Below are 19,675 nucleotides of genomic sequence, written 5' to 3' on the forward strand. Positions count from 1 at the left end.
CCTGCCAATCAGTTCTCTATCCACGTCAGTACATTACCCCCAATACCATGTGTTTTGATTTTGCACATCAATCTCTTGTGTGGGACCTTGTCAAATGCCTTTTGAAAGTCCAAATACAACACGTCCACTCTACTAGTTACATCCTCAAAACATTCCAAAAGATTCGTCAAGCATGATTTCCCTTTCATAAATCCATGCTGACTTGGACCTACCCTGTCACTGCTTTCCAGATGCATTGTTATTTCATCCTTAATAATTGATTCCAACATTTTCCCCACCAGTGATGTCAGGCTAACTGGTCTATAATTACCCGTTTTCTCTCTCCCTTCCTTTTTAATAAGTGGTGTTACATTAGCTACCTTCCAGTCCATAGGAACTGATCCAGAGTCGATAGACTGTTGGAAAATGATCACCAATGTATCCACTATTTTTAGGGCCACTTCCTTAAGTGCTCCGCGATACAGACTATCAGGCCCCTGGGATTTATCAGCCTTCAATCCAATCAATTTCCCTAACACAATTTCCTGCCTAATAAGGATATCCTTCCGTTCCTCCTTCTCACTAGCCCCTCAGTCCCCTGGTACTTCCGGAAGGTTATTTGTGTCTTCCTTCGTGAAGACAGAACCAAAGTATTTGTTCAATTGGTCTGTCATGTCTTTGTTCCCCATTATAAATTCACCTGAATCTGACTGCAAGGGGCCTCTGTTTGTCTTTACTAATCTTTTTCTCTTCACATATCTATAAAAGCTTTTGCAGTCAGTTTTTATGTTCCCGGCAAGCTTCCTCTCATACTCGATTTCCCCCCTCTTAATTAAACCCTTTGTCCTCCTCTGCTGTATTCTAAATTTCTCCCAGTCCTCAGGTTTGCTGCTTTTTCTGGCCAATTTATATGCTTCTTCCTTGGATTTAACACTGTCCTTAATTTCCCTTGTTAGCCACGGTTGAGCCACCTGCCCCGTTTTATTTTTACACCAGCTAGGGATGTACAATTGTTGAAGTTCATCCATGTGATCTTTAAATGTTTGCCATTGCCTATCCACCGTCAATCCTTTAAGTATCATTTGCCAGTCAATTCTGGCCAATTCACACCTCATACCATCAAAGTTACCTTTCCTTAAGTTCAGGACCCTAGTTTCTGAATTAACTCCAACTTAATAAAGAATTCTACCATATTATGGTCATTCTTCCCCAAGGGGCCTCACATAACAAGATTGCTAATTAGTCCTTTCTCATTACACATCACCCAGTCTAGGATGGCCAGCTCTCTAGTTGGTTCCTCGACATATTGGTCTAGAAAACCATCCCTAATACACGCCAGGAAATTTTTTGGTTAGCCCAATCAATATGTAGGTTAAAGTCATCCATGATATCTGCTGTACCTTTATTGCACGCGTCCCTTATTTCTTGTTTGATGCTGCCCCCAACCTCAGTACTACTGTTTGGTGGTCTGTACACAACTCCCACTAGAGTTTTCTGCCCTTTGGTATTCCATAGCTCCACCCATACAGATTCCACATCACCCAAGCTAATGTCCTTCCCTACTATTGCATTAATTTCCTCTTTAACCAGCAATGCCACCCTGCCTCCTTTTCCTTTCTGTCTATCCTTCCTAAATGTTGAATGCTCCTGCATGTTGAGTTCCCTTGGCAATTACATCATAACCCGTTAACTGCTATCTGCGCAGTTAATTCGTCCACCTTATTCCGAATACTCCTCGCATTAAAGCTTGTCTTTCTTACACACTTTGTCCCTTCAGAATGTTGCTGTAATGTGGCCCTTTTTGCCTTAGGTTTCTCTGCCTTCCACTTTTACTTTTCTTCTTTCTATCTTTTGCTTCCGCCCCCGTTCTACTTCCCTCTGCCTCCCTGCATAGGTTCCCATCCCCCTGCCATATTAGTTTAACTCCTCATCAACAGCACTAGCAAACACTCCCCCTAGGACATTGGTTCCGGTCCTGCCCAGGTGGAGACCGTCTGGTTTGTACCGGCCCCACCTCCCCCAGAACTGGTTCCAATGTCCCAGGAAATTGAATCCCTCCCTTCTGCACCACTCCTCAAGCCACATATTCATCTGAGCTATCCTGCGATTCCTACTCTGACTAGCACATGGCACTGGTAGCAACTCTGACATTACTACTTTTGAGGTCCTACTTTTTAATTTAGCTCCTAGCTCCCTAAATTTGTCTTGTAGGACCTCATCCCCTTTTTTACCTATATCATTGGTACCTATATGCACCACGACAACTGGCTGTTCACCCTCCCTTTTCAAAATATCCTGCACCCGCTCCGAGACATCCTTGACCCTTGCACCAGGGAGGCAACATACCATCCTGGAGTCTCGGTTGCGGCCGCTGAAACGTTTATCTATTCCCCTTACAATAGAATCCCGTACCACTATAGTTTTCCCACTCTTTTTCCTGCTCTCCTGTGCAGCAGGGCCACCCACGGTGCCATGAACTTGGCTGCTGCCGCTCTCCCTTGATGAGTCATCCCCTTCAACAGTACCCAAAGCGGTGTATCTGTTTTGCAGGGGGATGGCCGCAGGGGACCCCTGCACTACCTTCCTTGCACTGCTCTTCCTGTTGGTCACCCATTCCCTAACTGGCTGTGCATGCAAAAACCCTCACCACATTTATAAGATGCTTGGATGGGCACTTGAAGTGCGCGGACCTGGAGCTTGTAAGTGGGATTAGACTAGATAATCTCTTGTTGGTTGGCACAGATACTATGGTAAGTACTGCAGAGAAACTAAGACGGCCAGGGTGATCTATTGGACTAGTTTCGATCGCCTGGATGCATTGTAGAGGAATTTTCCCAGATTTTTTTCCCCAATTGGCCTGGGTTTTTCACCTGTTTTTTTGCCTCTCCCAGAAGATCACATGGCTCCAGTTGGGGTGGAGTGTAGTATGTTGCGGTGCAGCGGGTATCACAGTTGTGTGGAGCGGACTGGTTGTGTCGGACGCTCTTTACCTTTCCACCACTATTCATTGTTCATAGGTTTACATGTAACCTTCAGGGCTGTTGATCGAGGGCTGCGTGGCTCTTTGTCGGCTGGCGCGGACACGATGGGCCGAAATGCCTCCTTCTGCACTGTAGTTTGACAAATCTGTTAGAGTTTTTTGAGGTTGTAACGAGTAGAATAGATCTGGGGAGACCAGTGGATGTGGTGTATTTGGGTTCTTACAGGGCTAGAGAGGTTAGATGCAGAGATGCTATTTCCTCTGGCTGGGGAATCTAGAACCAGCGGTCACAGTTTCAGAATAAGTGATCGTCCATTTAGGACTGAGATGAGAAGAAACTTCTTCACTCAAAGGGTGGAATTCTGTACCCCAAAGGGCTGTGAAGGCTCAATCTTTGAGTATATACAAGACTGGATAGGCTGGGTTTGTTCTCATTGGAACAGAGGAGACTGAGAGGAGACGTTGGATATTAAGGGAATCAAGGGATATGGGGATGGTGCAGGAAATGGAGTTGAGGTAGAAGATCAGCCATGATCTTATTGAATGGCAGAGCAGGCGCGAGAGGTCCTAATACTTATGTTCTTATTAAAGTGCTTCCTGCACTGAATCCACAAGCGTGGCACAATGCTCCTGCTTGGCAACCTCCAGCCACTTCTTTGTCGCAGCAGCAGGTTTATTCCTCCGTTTGCTGGTGAAGATTATCTCACTCTTACTTCTCACTGCACCCAGCAGTGCAACAAGTGATGCATCGTTAAACCGAGGAGCAGCCCTTGACTGTCCTGAATCTATGATGAAACTGCACCCTCTCTTTGTGCAAACTCCTAACTTCTCCAAATTCCGTTTTTGGATTGGTCACTTACATGCTCCAGCGGAGATCGTGTCATGCAGGTTCGCTCCATGCCCACTGTCGCGCATTCGCGCCAAACCCGGAAGTAATATTATAATTAGGTAGCTTTGTTAAAATACCACAGAGGACTGTACTGAAAGGTCTTGGGGGTTTCCCACCCGATATCGCACCCCTCCACTCCAAACACATCTTGGGAGTTATTATCTGGGCCAATGATGCACATTAGTGAGTGAAATTAATAGGAGATGAGTTAGGCTGAGGCAAAGGCATCTCCCTCCAAAACAGATATACCACCTTGGGTACTGTTGGGGGAGATGACTCATCAGGGGAAGGCAGCAGCAGCCAAGTCCATGGCACCAGGGGTGGCTCTGCTGCACAGGAGGGCAGGAAAAAGAGTGGGAGAGCTACAGTGATAGGGGCTTCTATTGTAAGGGGAATAGATAGGCGTTTCTGCAGCCCCAAACGAGACTCCAGGATGGTATGTTGCCTTTGTAATAAGGTGGATGAATTAACTGCGCAGATAGCTGTTAACGGATATGATGTAATTGGGATTACGGAGACATGGCTCCAAGGTAACCAAGGCTGGGAACTCAACATCCAGGGGTATTCAATATTCAGGAAGGATATACAGGAAGGAAAAGGAGGTGGGGTAGCGTTACTGGTTAAAGAGGAGATTAACGCAATAACGAAGGACATTAGCGTGGATGATGTGGAACACCAAAGGACAGAAAACATTAGTGGGATTTGTGTACAGACCACCAAACAGCAGTAGGGAGGTTGGGGATGGCATCAAACAGAAAATTAGAGACGCGTGCAATAAGGGTACAGCAGTTATCATGGGTGACTTTAATCTGCAAATTGATTGGACGAACCAAACTGGTAGCAATACCATGGAGGAGGATTTCCTGGAGTGTATAAGGGACCAATATGTCGAGGAACCAACTGGAGAGGCAGGCCATCCTAGACTGGGTCTTGTGTAACGAGAGAGGATTAATTAGCAATCTGATCATGCGGGGCCCCTTGGGGAAGAGTGACCATAATATGATAGAATTCTTCATTAAGATGGAGAGTAACACAGTTAATTCAGAGACTAGGGTCCTGAACTTAAAGAAAGGAAACTTCGACAGTATGAGACGTGGATTGGCTTGGATAGACTGGAGAATGATACCTAAAGGGTTGACGGTGGATAGGCAATGGCAGACATTTAAATATCACATGGATGAACTTCAACAATTGTACATCCTTGTGTGGCGTAAGAATAAAAAAGAGAAGGTGACTCAAATGTGACTAACAAGGGAAATTAGGGAAAGTGTTAAATCCAAGGAACAGGCATATAAATTGGCCAGAAAAAGCAGCAAACCTGAGGACTGGGAGAAATTTAGAATTCAGCAGAGTAGAACTAAGGGTTTAATTAGGAGGGGGAAAATAGAGTATGAGAGTAAGCTTGCAGGGAACATAAAAACTGACTGCAAAAGCTTCTATAGATATGTGAAGAGAAAAAGATTAGTGAAGACTAATGTAGGTCCCTTGCAGTCAGAATCAGGGAATTCATAATGGGGAACAAGGAAATGGCAGACCAATTGAACAAATACTTTGGTTCTGTCTTCACTAAAGAAGACACGAATAACCTCCCGAAAATATTAGGGAACCGAGGGTCTAGCGAGAAGGGGGGACTGAGGGAAATCCTTATTAGTCAGGAAATGGTGATCGGGAAATTGAAGGGACTGAAGGCCGATAAATCCCCAGGGCCTGATAGTCTGCATCCCAGAGTACTTAAGGAAGTGGCCCTAGAAATAGTGCATGCATTGGTAGTCAATTTCCAACATTCTATAGACTCTGGTTCAGTTCCTATGGATTGGAGGGTAGCTATTGTAACCCCATTTTTAAAAAAAGGAGGGAGAGAGAAAACGGAATTATAGACCGGTTAGCCTGACATCGGTAATGGGGAAAATGTTGGAATCAATTATTAAAGATGTAATAGCGCATTTGGAAAGCAGTGACAGGATCGGTTCAAGTCAGCATGGATTTATGAAAGAGAAATCATGCTTGACAAATCTTCAAGAATTTTTTGAGGATGTAATTAGTAGAGTGGATAAGGGAGAACCAGTGGATGTGGTATATTTGGACTTTCAAAACACTTTTGACAAGGTCCCACACAAGAGATTAGTGTGTAAAATTAAGGCACATAGTATTGGCGTTAATGTATTGACGTGGATAGAGAACTGGTTGGCAGACAGGAAGCAAAGAGTTGGAATAAATGGGTCCTTTTCAGAATAGCAGGCAGTGACTAGTGGGGTGCCGCAGGGTTCAGTGCTGGGACCCCAGCTATTTACAATATACATGAATGATTTAGACAAAGGAATTGAATGTAATATCTCCAGGTTTGCAGATGACACTAAGCTGGGTGGCAGTGTGAGATGCGGGGAGGATGCTAGGAGGCTGCAGGGGGACTTGGACAGGTTAGGTGAATGGGCAAATGCATGGCAGATGCAATATAATGTGGATACGTGTGAGGTTATCCACTTTGGTTGCAAAAACAGGAAGGCAGATTATTATCTGAATGGTGACAGATTAGTAAAAGGGGAGGTACGACGAGATCTGAGTGTCATGGTACATCAGTCATTGAAGGTAGGCATGCAGGTACAGCAGGCAGTAAAAAAGGCAAATGGCATGCTGGCCTTCATAGCGAGGGGATTTGAGTATAGGAGCAGGGAGATCTTACTGCAGTTGTACAAGGCCTTGGTGAGACCACACCTTGAGTATTGTGTGCAGTTTTGGTCCCCTAATCTGAGGAAGGACATTCTTGCTATTGAAGGAGTGCAGCGAAGGTTCACCAGACTGATTCCAGGGATGGCAGGACTGACATATGAAGAAAGACTAGATTGACTAGGCTTATATTCACTGGAATTTAGAAGAATGAGAGGGGATCTCATAGAAACATATAAAATTCTGACGGGATTGGACAGGTTAGATGCAGGAAGAATGTTCCCGATGTTGGGGAAGTCCAGAACTATGGGTCATAGTCTTAAGGATAAGGGGTAAGCCATTTAGGACCAAGATGAGGAGAAATGTCTTCACTCACAGAATTGTGAACCTGTAGAATTCTCTACCACAGAAAGTTGTTGAGGCCAGTTTGTTAGATATATTCAAAAGGGAGTTAGATGTGGCCCTTGCGGCTAAAGGGATCAAGGGGTATGGAGAGAAAGCAGGAATGGGGTACTGAAGTTGCATGATCAGCCATGATCATATTGAATGGCGGTGCATGCTCGATGGGGCTGAATGGCCTACTCCTGCACCTACTTTCTATGTTTCTATGTTTGACTTCTGGCAAATAATGGGAAAACCTGCCACATGGTCAAACCAGTCGCCGTTTCATTACTAATAAAAAAAATGAGTAAGCTCTAAAATAACCATGGGCAAAAGGTATTGACAGAAATGTAAAAATATTGAATGAACCTAAAACAATAGCAAAAACCAAATTCATATGTAAAAAGTCACAAATAAATAGTTTTAACAAGTTGTTTTTCTAAATACTTTTAAATCCCATATAATTGCAAATTAGTTATATGCATGTATTTTATATTGATTTTTCTGGGTTTTTGCTGTGGAGTTGATGCTGTGATATTGGAAATTATTTAAGCAGAATTTGACTTCAGGGTTCATCTTGACTTAGTGCAACTTTATAGATTGATAGCCTTGATATATTTTTGTAATGATCACAATCTATAGTGAATTGTCATAAAACCCCAACTGGTTCACTTATCATTTAAGGAAGGAAATCTGCCATACGTGACTCCAGACCCACAGCAATGTGGTTGACTCCTAACTGCCCTCTGAAATGGCCTAGCAAGCCACTCAGTTGTACCAAACCGCTACAAAGAACAGCGGTTGAAGAAGGAGGCTCAAGCGCAATTAGGGATGGGCAATAAATGCTGGCCTTGCCAGTGATGTCCACATCCCATGAACAAATTTTTTATTATTTGCCTTTTCTTATTCTGTGAATAGACATTTAGCTTAATCAAATTTAAATACTGTGGTTTTAAAATGTTCCTATTCAACTGTTCCATTGTAGTTGCAGATGAGCAAACAATATCTGAAAGAGAGAAGGATTCTCCTAAAGCCTTGGTGAGTATTTAAAAAGTTATTAAAAAATCAGGAGCCCATCAGCTGTTTCCCGAGCTATTTTCTAAATAACTGTAGCTGCTAATGATTTTAGTTAGTTATAGCAGATTTCTTTTGGTTGGTTTGTTTAATCATCTTTCTCTTCTGAGCTTGTCGGTACACGAGGCAACTCATTTCTGCCACATCTAGCAGATTATGTTCTGGGTTGTTTCTGCAACAAAGATCCTTTTTATGTGGTTAACCTGACGCACAACATCTACCAGAAGAACAGGTTAGATACATTGCGTGGGTGAACATAAGAACATAAGAAATAGGAACAGGAGTAGGCCACAGGGCCCCTCGAGCCTGCTCCGCCATTCAATAAGATCATGGCTGATCTGATCATGGACTCGGCTCCACTTCCCCGTCTGCTCCCCATAATCCCTTGTCCCCTTATCGTTTAAAAAGCTGTCTTATTTCTGCCTTAAATTTATTCAATGTCCCAGCTTCCACAGCTCTCTGAGGCAGCGAATTCCACAGATTTACAACCCTCTGAAATAAGAAATTTCTCCTCATCTCTGTTTTAAATGGGCGGCCCCTTATTCTAAGATCATGCCCTCTAGTTCTAGTCTTCCCCATCAGTGGAAACATCCTCTCTGCATCCACCTTGTCAAGCCCCCTCATAATCTTATACATTTCGATAAGATCACCTCTCATTCTTCTGAATTCCAATGAGTAGAAGCCCAACCTACTCAAACTTTCCTCATAAGTCAACCCCCTCATCCCCGGAATCAACCTAATGAACCTTTTCTGAACTGCCTCCAAAGCAAGTATATCCTTTTGTGAATATGGAAATGAAAACCGCACGCAGTATTCCAGGTGTGGCCTCACCAATACCTTGTACAGCTGTAGCAAGACTTCCCTGTTTTTATACTCCATTCCCTTTGTAATAAAGGCCAAGATACCATTGGCCTTCCTGATGACTTGCTGTACATGCATACTATCCTTTTGTGTATCTACTCTACCTCCATCAGGCACAAGTACCCTACTGGATGCCAACTCAGTATTCAGACGCTGATCTTCAGTCTGATGTCTAGCTCGCTGCGGCTATCATGGAGGAGCTGCTCCACTGTTATTGAACATGTGTATCTCGTTGGAAAGGGAACTCTCATCTCCTTTCACCGGGAATGTCTAGAGTGGGACTCAAACCCATAACTTTCTAATACAGAGGCGGGAATGTACCACTGTGCCAAAGCTCACTCCGATTTTACAAAAGCAAAATACAGCAGGTGCTGGAAATCTGAAATAAAAACTGAAAATACTGCAAATACTCAGCAGGTCAGACAGCATCTGTGGAGAGAGAAACCGAGTTAATGGCCAGAATTTTGTTTATCTGGGCGGGTTGGGTGCAGCAGTTGCCGTGGCGGGCCGCGACCTCATTGTTGATTCCATCCTGCTCCTGAAATTGACTTTGTGTTAATGGAATCTATAATGCCCAACCTGCGCATTACCTGGCCCTATTAAATGGTGCAGATCTGATGACATCATTGATGACATGCTTTCAGCCGGGATATTTAAAGGAGCCATGGCCACATTGCATTTGAAGGTTCATCTAGGAGTGTGCAAGCAGCACACTGCACAATTAGAGTGTTGCAAACATTTCCAGAGATGACTGCGCAGAGACAGGACTGCACCCAAGTTCACCGATGATTCACTCCATATGCTTGTGGAGGGAGTCAGAGCATGCAGGGAGGTTCGCTTCCTTTCTAATGGGAGGATGAGACCTACCCAGGAGACCAAAAGAGCCTGGCTTCAAATAGTTGAGGAACTCAACAGCAGGGATATTGTGAGGAAGACCTGGGTGCAGATGAAAATGTTTCAATGATCTCATTAGATCAAGAAAGGTGAGTGCAACGACACACACAACTTCATCCTGCTTTACCTCTCATCACATCCTCATCACTCTGCCTTCCCAACCCTGCTCCTGCACATCCTTACTCACACCAACACACCTTGCACGTCCACCCATCCCTTTCTCGCTATCTACATACTCACATCCCTATCTGACTCGTTACCCCTCACACTCACCCTCATCCTACTGCAAACATAGCAACTAACAACATACAAGGAGGCCACTTGGCTTTAGCACCCCATTCCATCAAAGTCTCCCTCTAAAGATGTAACCCATTCATTCCTTACACTCATTCCATCACTCTCACTCAATCTTCTCTTTCCCTCCTTGCAGGAAAAGAGAGCCCACAATAAGAGGGAGCGGGACAGAACCGGAGGTGAAACACCATCGTTGGCAACCCTAACAACAGCAAAGGAGCCTGCCTTAGAAGTTTTGGGAGTCGCGAGCAGCTGGAGGTGGGAGACGAAGAGAAGGGAACATCTCAGCAACCTGGTGACAGAATTACTTATATGGGGACTGATGTTAGCAGCCACTGAGTCTTGTGCATAACGGTATCTGTACCCATTCTTCATATGACATATCTAACTCACCTCTTTAGTCTCACACAGGTCCATCAGGAGCCCCCCACACTGTCCAGGAAGAAGAGGATGACGGTGCTCCCTCGGAAGAGCCTCCAGCTTCTGAGGGAGCACCATCATCAGACATAAGGGCACGCAGCACCAGCGCAGATACGCACATCTCTGTGGGTCTCAGGTGAGATAGAGTAATGTTATCACCTGGTGTCTCACAAGTTAGCAAGAACAGATGGTGGAGACAGGGACAGCAGTGGCGACTCCTCGCTGGAGGGCGCAGGACACTCCCAGCTCTGCTCAGCTGCGTGCCATCCAGAAAGAGGCGTTCCTGAAGGTACAGCAAGAAGTGCAGGAGGCTTTGACAGTTTTGCGAGCGCGATGTCTGCAAGTGTCCAAAGAAGGGAGGAGTGCATTTCCAACATGAGCACCACTGTGTCACAGGCAATGGTGACTGTAGGCTCTTTCATGGATACGATGGCCACCTACATGAGCAGATAATACGCCATTCACAGGAGCACATGGTCTCTATGGAGAATAGATGGCTATCTATGGAGGATAGATGGTTATGTATGGAGAATAGATGGCAGAGGCTCAGACACCTCTCCCGGAGGAATGTCAACGTGGACGTGGGTCCTCATGGCCCCACTGATGTGCAGCAAGGTGCTCTCCAGCTCCATGCTAGCAGGGAAGTGTGGGTGGCCCAAGAGAAGAATGATAGTGAGAGGGGACAAGGAAGTGTGAGCTTCTCTCAAAGTGCTCACACTTCTCCCCTGTTGCCACCCCCTCAGTCAGATTCCCAGGTGCCTTCTCGGACAGCGATGGTCAAGTCTGCCCCTGAACAGTCGCAGGAGGAACAGACTTTGGTGGGGCCATCAGAGGCTCCAAAACCCAGAAGACGTCCACCAAGAGTGTCTAAGCAGTCGCAGCAGGGAAGTGAACAGGCTGCCTCTACCTCTGCTGAAGCCACAGGGGTAGCACCTCATAGAAGCATGTGTAAGAGAAAAACGACACACAAGTAGATTCACAAGGGTAGCCACTTGGGTGTTTTATTCAATGTTTCTGTTAAGTTTCCATGAGTGTGATGTCACACATAAAAATCTTTATTTTCACGACTTTCCGCTCTTGGGACAAATTTGTGTGCACCTTTGGAAATGCCTTCGTGAGTTGGAGTGAATGGTTAGATATAACGTTACCTCCAGCAATGGTAGTGAAAGGAATGGCTTGATCATTGTAGGGATGCTTTATGGTGTTGCCGTGGGGTGGTACCAACCTGGTGCAGCATGTAGCAGCCATACTGTGTAAAGTTACGCAAATCTGGCCATGATGAACCCATTGCTGCCCTCCCGGGCAGCACTGTGCTCGGGTGCTAGTGGGATCTGGACCGCTGGTTCCTCCTCCTCGTCTTCCAGCTGATGCTCCTCCTGTTCCTCATCCTCTGAGGAGGCTGTGCTCTCAGTGCCTTGCTCCTCATGCAGTGCTAATCCACGCTGCTGCACAATGTTGTGTAGGGCGCAGCAGACCAAGATGATTCTGGAGACCCTGGCTGGTGCGTACTGAAGGGCTCCTCCAGATCTGTCAAGGCATCAGAAGGGCATTTTCAGCATGCCTATTGTCTGCTCTGTGACACATCTGGTGGAAATGTGGCTTTCGTTATATCTCTGCTCGGCCACAGTACTTGGCCTCCTCAAGGGTGTCATGAGCCATTTCTTCAGTGAATAGCCCTGGTCTCCAAGCATCCAGCCGGAAAGTGTGTTTGGTGGAGCAAAGAGCTAAGGGAGACTGGACTGGCAAAAGATGAAAGAGTCATGGCAGCTGCCAGAGAATTTGGCACACACATGAATAAAAGGGAGGTTCTGTGCCTGGTTGGAAAACAAGAGTGATTAAATGACAAATGGGACGATGGTGGAAGGCAAAAGGATATGGGGCAAGAAAAGAAACAAAAGGTGGATCTAGAGGAGCTGAAAATGACAAAAACAGAATCATTACCAGCAACTGCTATCTGTTGAAAATGAGAGCAGCCATTCTGATCTAAATTTGTTGAACTCAATGATGAGTCTGGATGGCTGTAATGTGCCGAATCAAAAGAGTAGGTAATGTTGCTCAAGGTTCCATTAAACTTCATTGGAACAGTGCAGGAGGCAGACGACAGAGAGTTCAGAATGGAGCAGAGAAATAAAGTGATAAGCGACCGGAAGCTCAGGGTCATGTTTGCGGATGAATGGAGGTGTTCCGCAAAGCGATCAACCAAATTGCATCTGGTCTCCCCAATGTAGAGGAGACTGCATCATGATCTGTGAATAAACTATATAAATTGAAAAAAGTCCAAGTAAATCACTGTTTCATCTGGAAGGAGTGCTTTGGGCCCTGGATAATGGCAAGGGAGGAGAAAAAAGGCAGGTGTTGTATCTCCTGCACTTGCATAGGAAGGTATTGGGGGAAGGGAAGTGCGTTTTGGGGTTGATAGAGAAGTGCACCAGGGTGTCAAGGAGAGAACGATCCCTTCGGAAAACTGGAAGGGGAAGGAAGGGAAAGATATGTTTGGTGCCGGCATCATGCTAGAAGTGGCGGAAATGGTGGCGGATGATCCGTTAAATGTGGAGGCGGGTGGGATGGAAGGTGCGGATAAGAGGAACCCTATTGTGCTTCTGTGAGGGAGAAGAAGGGCCGAGAGCAGAAGTGCGGGAAATGGGACTGTCATGGTCAAGGGGCCGATCAACCATGGCGGAGGGGAATCCTCGGTTGAGGAAAAAGGAAGTCATATCAGAAGCACTAGTATCGAAAGCGTCATCATCAGAACAGATGTGACGGAGAAACTGGAATAGAGGCCTTACAGGAAGCGGGATGTAGTCAAGGTAGCACTGGGAGTTGGTGTACTTATGGTAGATATTAGTCGACAGCCTATCCCCAGAAATGGAGATAGGAAAGTGTTGGAGATGGACCATGTGAAACATAGAAACATAGAAAATAGGTGCAGGAGTAGGCCATTCGGTCCTTCGAGCCTGCACCACCATTCATTGAATTCATGGCTGAACATGCAACTTCAGTACCCCATTCCTGCTTTCTCGCCATACCCCTTGATCCCCCTAGTAGTAAGGACTACATCTAGCTCCTTTTTGAATATATTTAGTGAATTGGTCTCAACAACTTTCTGTGGTAGAGAATTCCACAGGTTCACCACTCTCTGGGTGAAGAAGTTTCTCCTCATCTCGGTCCTAAATGGCTTACTCCTTATCCTTAGACTATGACCCCTGGTTCTGGACTTCCCCAACATTAATAAGAACATAAGAATTAGGAACAGGAGTAGGCCATCTAGCCCCTCGAGCCTGCTCCGCCATTCAACAAGATCATGGCTGATCTGGCCGTGGACTCAGCTCCACTTACCCGCCCGCTCCCCATAATCCTTAATGCCCTTATTGGTTAAAAATCTATCTATCTGTGATTTGAATATATTCAATGAGCTAGCCTCAACTGCTTCCTTGGGCAGAGAATTCCACAGATTCACAACCCTTTGTGAGAAGAAATTCCTTCTCAACTCGGTTTTAAATTGGCTCCCCCGTATTTTGAGGCTGTGCCCCCTAGTTCTAGTCTCCCCAACCAGTGGAAACAACCTCTCTGCCTCTATCCTGTCTATCCCCTTCATTATTTTAAATGTTTCTATAAGATCACCCCTCATCCTTCTGAACTCCAACGAGTAAAGACTCAGTCTACTCAATCTATCATCATAAGGTAACCCCATCATCTCCGAATCAGCCTAGTGAATCGTCTCTGTACCCCTTCCAAAGCTAGTATATGCTTCCTTAAGTAAGGTGACCAAAACTGCACACAGTACTCCAGGTGCGGCCTCACCAATACCCTGTACAGTTGCAGCAGGACCTCCCTGCTTTTGTACTCCAACCCTCTCGCAATGAAGGCCAACATGCCATTCGCCTTCCTGATTATCTGCTGCACCTGCAAACTAACTTTTTGGGATTCATGCACAAGGACCCCCAGGTCCCTCTGCACCGCAGCATGTTGTAATTTCTCCCCATTCAAATAATATTCCCTTTTATTGTTTTTTTTTCCAAGGTGGATGACCTCACACTTTCCGACATTGTATTCCATCTGCCAAACCTTAGCCCATTCGCTTAACCTATCTAAATCTCTTTGCAGCCTCTCTGTGTCCTCTACACAACCTGCTTTCCCACTAATCTTTGTGTCATCTGCAAATTTTGTTACACTACACTCTGTCCCCTCTTCCAGATCATTTATGTATATTGTAAACAGTTGTGGTCCCAGCACCGATCCCTGTGGCACACCACTAACCACCGATTTCCAACCCGAAAAGGACCCATTTATCCCGACTCTCTGCTTTCTGTTAGCCAGCCAATTCTCTATCCATGCTAATACATTTCCTCTGACTCCGTGTACCTTTATCTTCTGCAGTAACCTTTTGTGTGGCACCTTATCGAATGCCTTTTGGAAATCTAAATACACCACATCCATCAGTACACCTTTATCCACCATGCTCGTTATATTTCTCAAAGAAATTCAGTAAATTAGTTACACATGATTTCCCCTTCATGAATCCATCTTGCGTCTGCTTGATTGCACTATTCCTATCTAGATGTCCCGCTATTTCTCCCTTAATGATAGCTTCAAGCATTTTCCCCACTACAGATGTTAAACTAACCGGCCTATAGTTACCTGCCTTTTGTCTGCCCCCTTTTTTAAACAGAGGCATTACATTAGCTGCTTTCCAATCAGATGGCACCTCCCCAGAGTCCAGAGAATGTTGGTAGATTATAACGAATGCATCTGCTATAACTTCCGCCATCTCTTTTATTTCATTTCATCAGGACCAGGGGACTTGTCTACCTTGAGTCCCATTAGCCTGTCCAGCACGACCCCCCTAGTGATAGTGATTGTCTCAAGGTCCTCTCTTCCCACATTCCCGTGACCAGCAATTTTTGGCATGGTTTTTGTGTCTTCCACTGTGAAGACCGAAGCAAAATAATTGTTTAAGGTCTCAGCCATTTCCACATTTCCCATTATTAAATCCCCCTTCTCATCTTCTAAGGGACCAACATTTACTTTAGTCACTCTTTTCCGTTTTATATATCGGTAAAAGCTTTTACTATCTGTTTTTATGTTTTGCGCAAGTTTACTTTTGTAATCTATCTTCCCCTTTATTGCTTTCTTAGTCATTCTTTGCTGTCGTTTAAAATTTTCCCAATCTTCTAGTTTCCCACTAACCTTGGCCACCTTATACACATTGGTTTTTAATTTAATACTCTCCTTTATTTCTTTGGTTATCCACGGCTGGTTATCCCTTCTCTTACCGCCTTTCTTTTTCACTGGAATATATTTTTGTTGAACAGTATGAAAGAGCTCCTTAAAAGTCCTCCACTGTTCCTCAATTGTGCCACCGTTTAGTCTGTGTTCCCAGCCTACTTTAGCCAATTCTGCCCTCATCCCTTTGTTTAAGCATAGTACGCTCGTTTGAGACACTACTTCCTCACCCTCAATCTGTATTACAAATTCAACCATACTGTGATCACTCATTCCGAGAGGATCTTTTACTAGGAGATCGTTTATTATTCCTGTCTCATTACACAGGACTAGATCTAAGATAGCTTGCTCCCTTGTAGGTTCTGTAACATACTGTTCTAAGAAACAATCCCGTATGCATTCTATGAATTCCTCCTCAAGGCTACCCCGTGCGATTTGATTTGACCAATCGATATGTAGGTTAAAATCCCCCATGATTACTGCTGTTCCTTTTTCACATGCCTCCATTATTCCCCTGATTATTGTCTGCCCCACCGTGAAGTTATTATTTGGGGCCAATAAACTACGCGAGAGAGGGGTGGAAATTGGAAGCAAAGTTGATTACATTTTCTAGTTCGGGGTGAGAGCAGTAAGCGGCACCGATACAGAAAAAGAGGTGAAGGAGGGGACCTGAGTAGGACTGGAACAAAGAATGTTCCACATATCCTATGAAAAAGCAACCCATACAGGTTCCCATAGCAATACCTTTTATTTGGAGGAAGTGATTGGAGTCAAAAGAGAAGTTGTTCAATGTAAGAACAAGTTCTGCCAGGCAGAGCAGGGTGGTAGTGGATAGGGAATGGTTGGGCCGTCATTCAATGAAGCAAAGGAGGGCCCATATGCCATCCTGGTCGGGAATGGCATCACACTGGAGGTGATGGAAATGGTGGAGGATTATCTGTTGTATGTGGAGGCTGGTGTGGTGGAAGGTGAGGACAAGGGGGACCCTATTATGGTTCTGGGTGGGAGGGGAAGGGGTGAGAGCAGAAGTGTGGCAAATGGGACGACCTCACTCCTCCCTATTTCTGTAACCTGTAACCCTCTGAGATATCTGCGCGAACCTGATTTTAATTGCTCCACCATTGGTGCTGCGCCTTCAAATGCCATGGCCCTAAGCTCTGGAATTCCCTCCCTAAACCTCTCCACGTCGCTATGTCTCTTTCCTCCTTTAAGGTGCTCCTTAAAACCTACCTCTGACCTAACTCTTTGGTCATCTGCACTAAAAGCTCCTTATGTGGCTTGGTGTCAAACTTTGTTTGATAACGCACCAGTGAAGCGCCTTGCGACCTTTTACTATGTTAAAGGTGCCATATAAATACAAGTTGTTGTTGTAGAGGGACTAGATGTCTGTGATGAAAAGGAGGTTAGGGCCAGGAAACTGCCAACTGTTAAAGTGGCGGAGGGTGTCGGGACAGTCGTGGATATAGGTGGGAAGAGACTGGACAATGGGATGAAAAAAGAGTCGAGATAGATTTTGTTTAACTGTATTCATATGTTTTCTACTCCTTTTTGGTCTTCCTGTACAAACATGAAACCCAGTTGAAAGGGCAATCTGCTCCTCGGTTTCCAGTAATACTGTTTCTCCAACCACCTGCTCGAAATGTGCTGCTCGAAGTGTGCTATTATCAATGAGATAATTGAAGAAGAGCAGAGACTAATACCTGGGGGGTAGTACATTCTTATTTCATTTTATTTGCCAATGCTTTTTTACTTGGACTGTGAGTGCAGAACCAGAGGATATTGGTTCAAAATTGATAAGCTTCAAGAAAAACTAGAGGTTAAAAGTAACATCCACAAAATACTGGATATGCAGAGCAAACTCCCATTGACAGCAGCTAAAGTTGTGTCAGTTACCTCAGGGAAATATCTGTTTAGAAATGGGATATCAAGGATAAGTATCAATTGAAATAATATATTTCAGAGCGCGTAATGGTTCTTGGGTTGATGGAGAGTTATCAATGCATGGCAGTGAATTTATTTGTGGAGATGTAAGACTGGGTAGATAATTCCACTTGATTAGATTTTTGCATTGGGGATTATTTATGCAGAATTTTCCCTCAGGAGACAATGGAATCAGTTGTATGCTGTTTTCTATTTATGTCAAGTCTGCTGCATGTTTTGAGTGATCTTTCATTATTTGCTACCTGAGGCCTATAGGCCGGTGCAATACTTTAGTGTTGTTTTATCTCTAAATTTAAATTTCTATTCAGTTTTTTGCAGACCATATATATTGTCCAGAGATAATTTTATTTGTTTTTATTAGGACGCATCTCCTTTTGGATGGGTGTAGAAATTACGAAGCTTCATACTTTTCTTCAAGGACCTAAAATTAATTGAACATACATTTTGAAGAGAAATGATTATTTGACATAAAAGATGAAATAAGATAGTTTTGTTTTAAGAACAATTCATTTAATTCTTGTGCTGTGACAAATATACATAAATTCTGAAATAATTTTGATTCAAGAACTGGTTTGACATTGAGATAAATAATATTTTTGAGGATAAATAATTTGTAATAATATGTGAAATTAAATGCATTGAATGTAATTTTGACAATGTTTTGCAAGATTCAGTGCACATAAATGCAGTTCCAAATGATTTTATTTCACTAACAATAAAATTACTAAAAAGATAATAAAGCAGTTTGTGATATATGAATTTAAGTATTCATCATTTTACTTAAAGCAAAGGAAAATCTAGCCCATTATAGCTTATCACCCATTTTGGGGAATAATACTGAGTAAAATGGGGTAGTAATGGCTACTGCTTGAAATTTGCGAATAAAACACTGCACCTGAATTGTCCTCTGAGAAACCAGTCATTCCTTCCGGCCCGGTAGATCATCCAATTTTTCTAACTTTTGTTCAAATCTGCCCTGAATTATTACTGATACTATGGGGGTAACTTTAACCCATAAAAACGGGTGGGCTGGGATCGGGTGAGATGTAAAGCATTAAAAAAGAATGGAACCTGCCTCCAACCCGCCCATTTCCAGTCTTAACGGACATGGGACAGGCGGCAGGCAGCCCACCTGCTTCCAAAAGGCGGGTTGTCTATTGTAGGGGGTTTTTGCTCTGCCCAGTTACGGGGGTCTTTGGTGGCTGTTGGTGTATTGGGCCTCTCTGTCCCTTCTAGGGGATGGTCCAGCAGCTTATGGCTCGCTGACCACTAAACTGGCGGTTTTGAAGCGCCCTAACACCCCTATCTGGTTCTAACCTCAGAACTTTGGTGGATTATGAGCTTCCACAAGGGAAAACAAAACACTCAGAGACAAGTGGTCCTTGGAACGAAAAAAATGGGTAAGTCCAATTTATTAACCACGGTAAGTTTCTAACAAGGTCAAACTTCATCAAAACACATATCTGACACACACTTATAAATTATGAAAATCTATGGGAAGAAACGGACACAACAAAAATCTTACATAATTTTATCTTTACAAGACATTTCCAACACCACCCCCATCCCCCTTTTTACCTGACTGACCTAGGCTGACAGTTGGGAAAAGAAACCCCAGGATAATACTTATGATCCCTTTTGACAGTTATTTTTTTTTAGCCTTAGGATGGTTGGTTTACAGGGTAGCTGGAGTGAATGTTGCCTCTACAGTTACTTTGGTCTCCGGTTCTTCAGCTGGTTGGCTTCGGAGCGTTGTTTGGTGTGCGGCTCGGCTTCTTGAGACGATGTTGGGCCTCTCGGTAGTTGGGTTGTATATTCTACACACAAGTCGAGTCCAGGGCCCGTTCGATGGTAGGTTTCCCAGCCAGTAACAGTCTGTCTCTGTTCTCTCTCGGTTTCTGTCTGTCTGTGACTGTTACTGCTCCTCGACTCCTTCTCCTACTGCTCCAGCTGCTTCTCAAACTCAGTTGGTGGCCCATTGTGTAAGTTTGGGCGGGGAGATAGCTTTGAATATTTAATCAGAAGATGTCACAGGTACAGGTAGGTGTGAGGACAGGGGTATTGTTTCAGTGCAC

At 44.4% G+C, this 19,675-nt stretch overlaps 1 protein-coding gene across 1 annotated transcript in view; it reads left to right on the forward strand.

Annotated features, from left to right (window-relative positions):
• Nucleotides 1-18,218, forward strand: part of LOC139262115 (uncharacterized protein C5orf47-like) — a 69,328-nt gene extending 51,110 nt beyond the window's left edge. Inside the window, exons 4-5 of the mRNA XM_070877263.1 lie at nt 7,879-7,931; nt 17,962-18,218. Of these exons, the coding sequence (XP_070733364.1) occupies nt 7,879-7,931; nt 17,962-17,988 (80 nt within the window). The 3' untranslated portion in view covers nt 17,989-18,218. The remainder of the gene's footprint in view (nt 1-7,878; nt 7,932-17,961) is intronic.
• The last annotated feature ends 1,457 nt before the right edge of the window (nt 18,219-19,675 follow it).

This window comes from Pristiophorus japonicus, chromosome 4 (genome assembly GCF_044704955.1).
Source record: "Pristiophorus japonicus isolate sPriJap1 chromosome 4, sPriJap1.hap1, whole genome shotgun sequence".
NCBI lineage: Eukaryota > Metazoa > Chordata > Chondrichthyes > Pristiophoridae > Pristiophorus > Pristiophorus japonicus.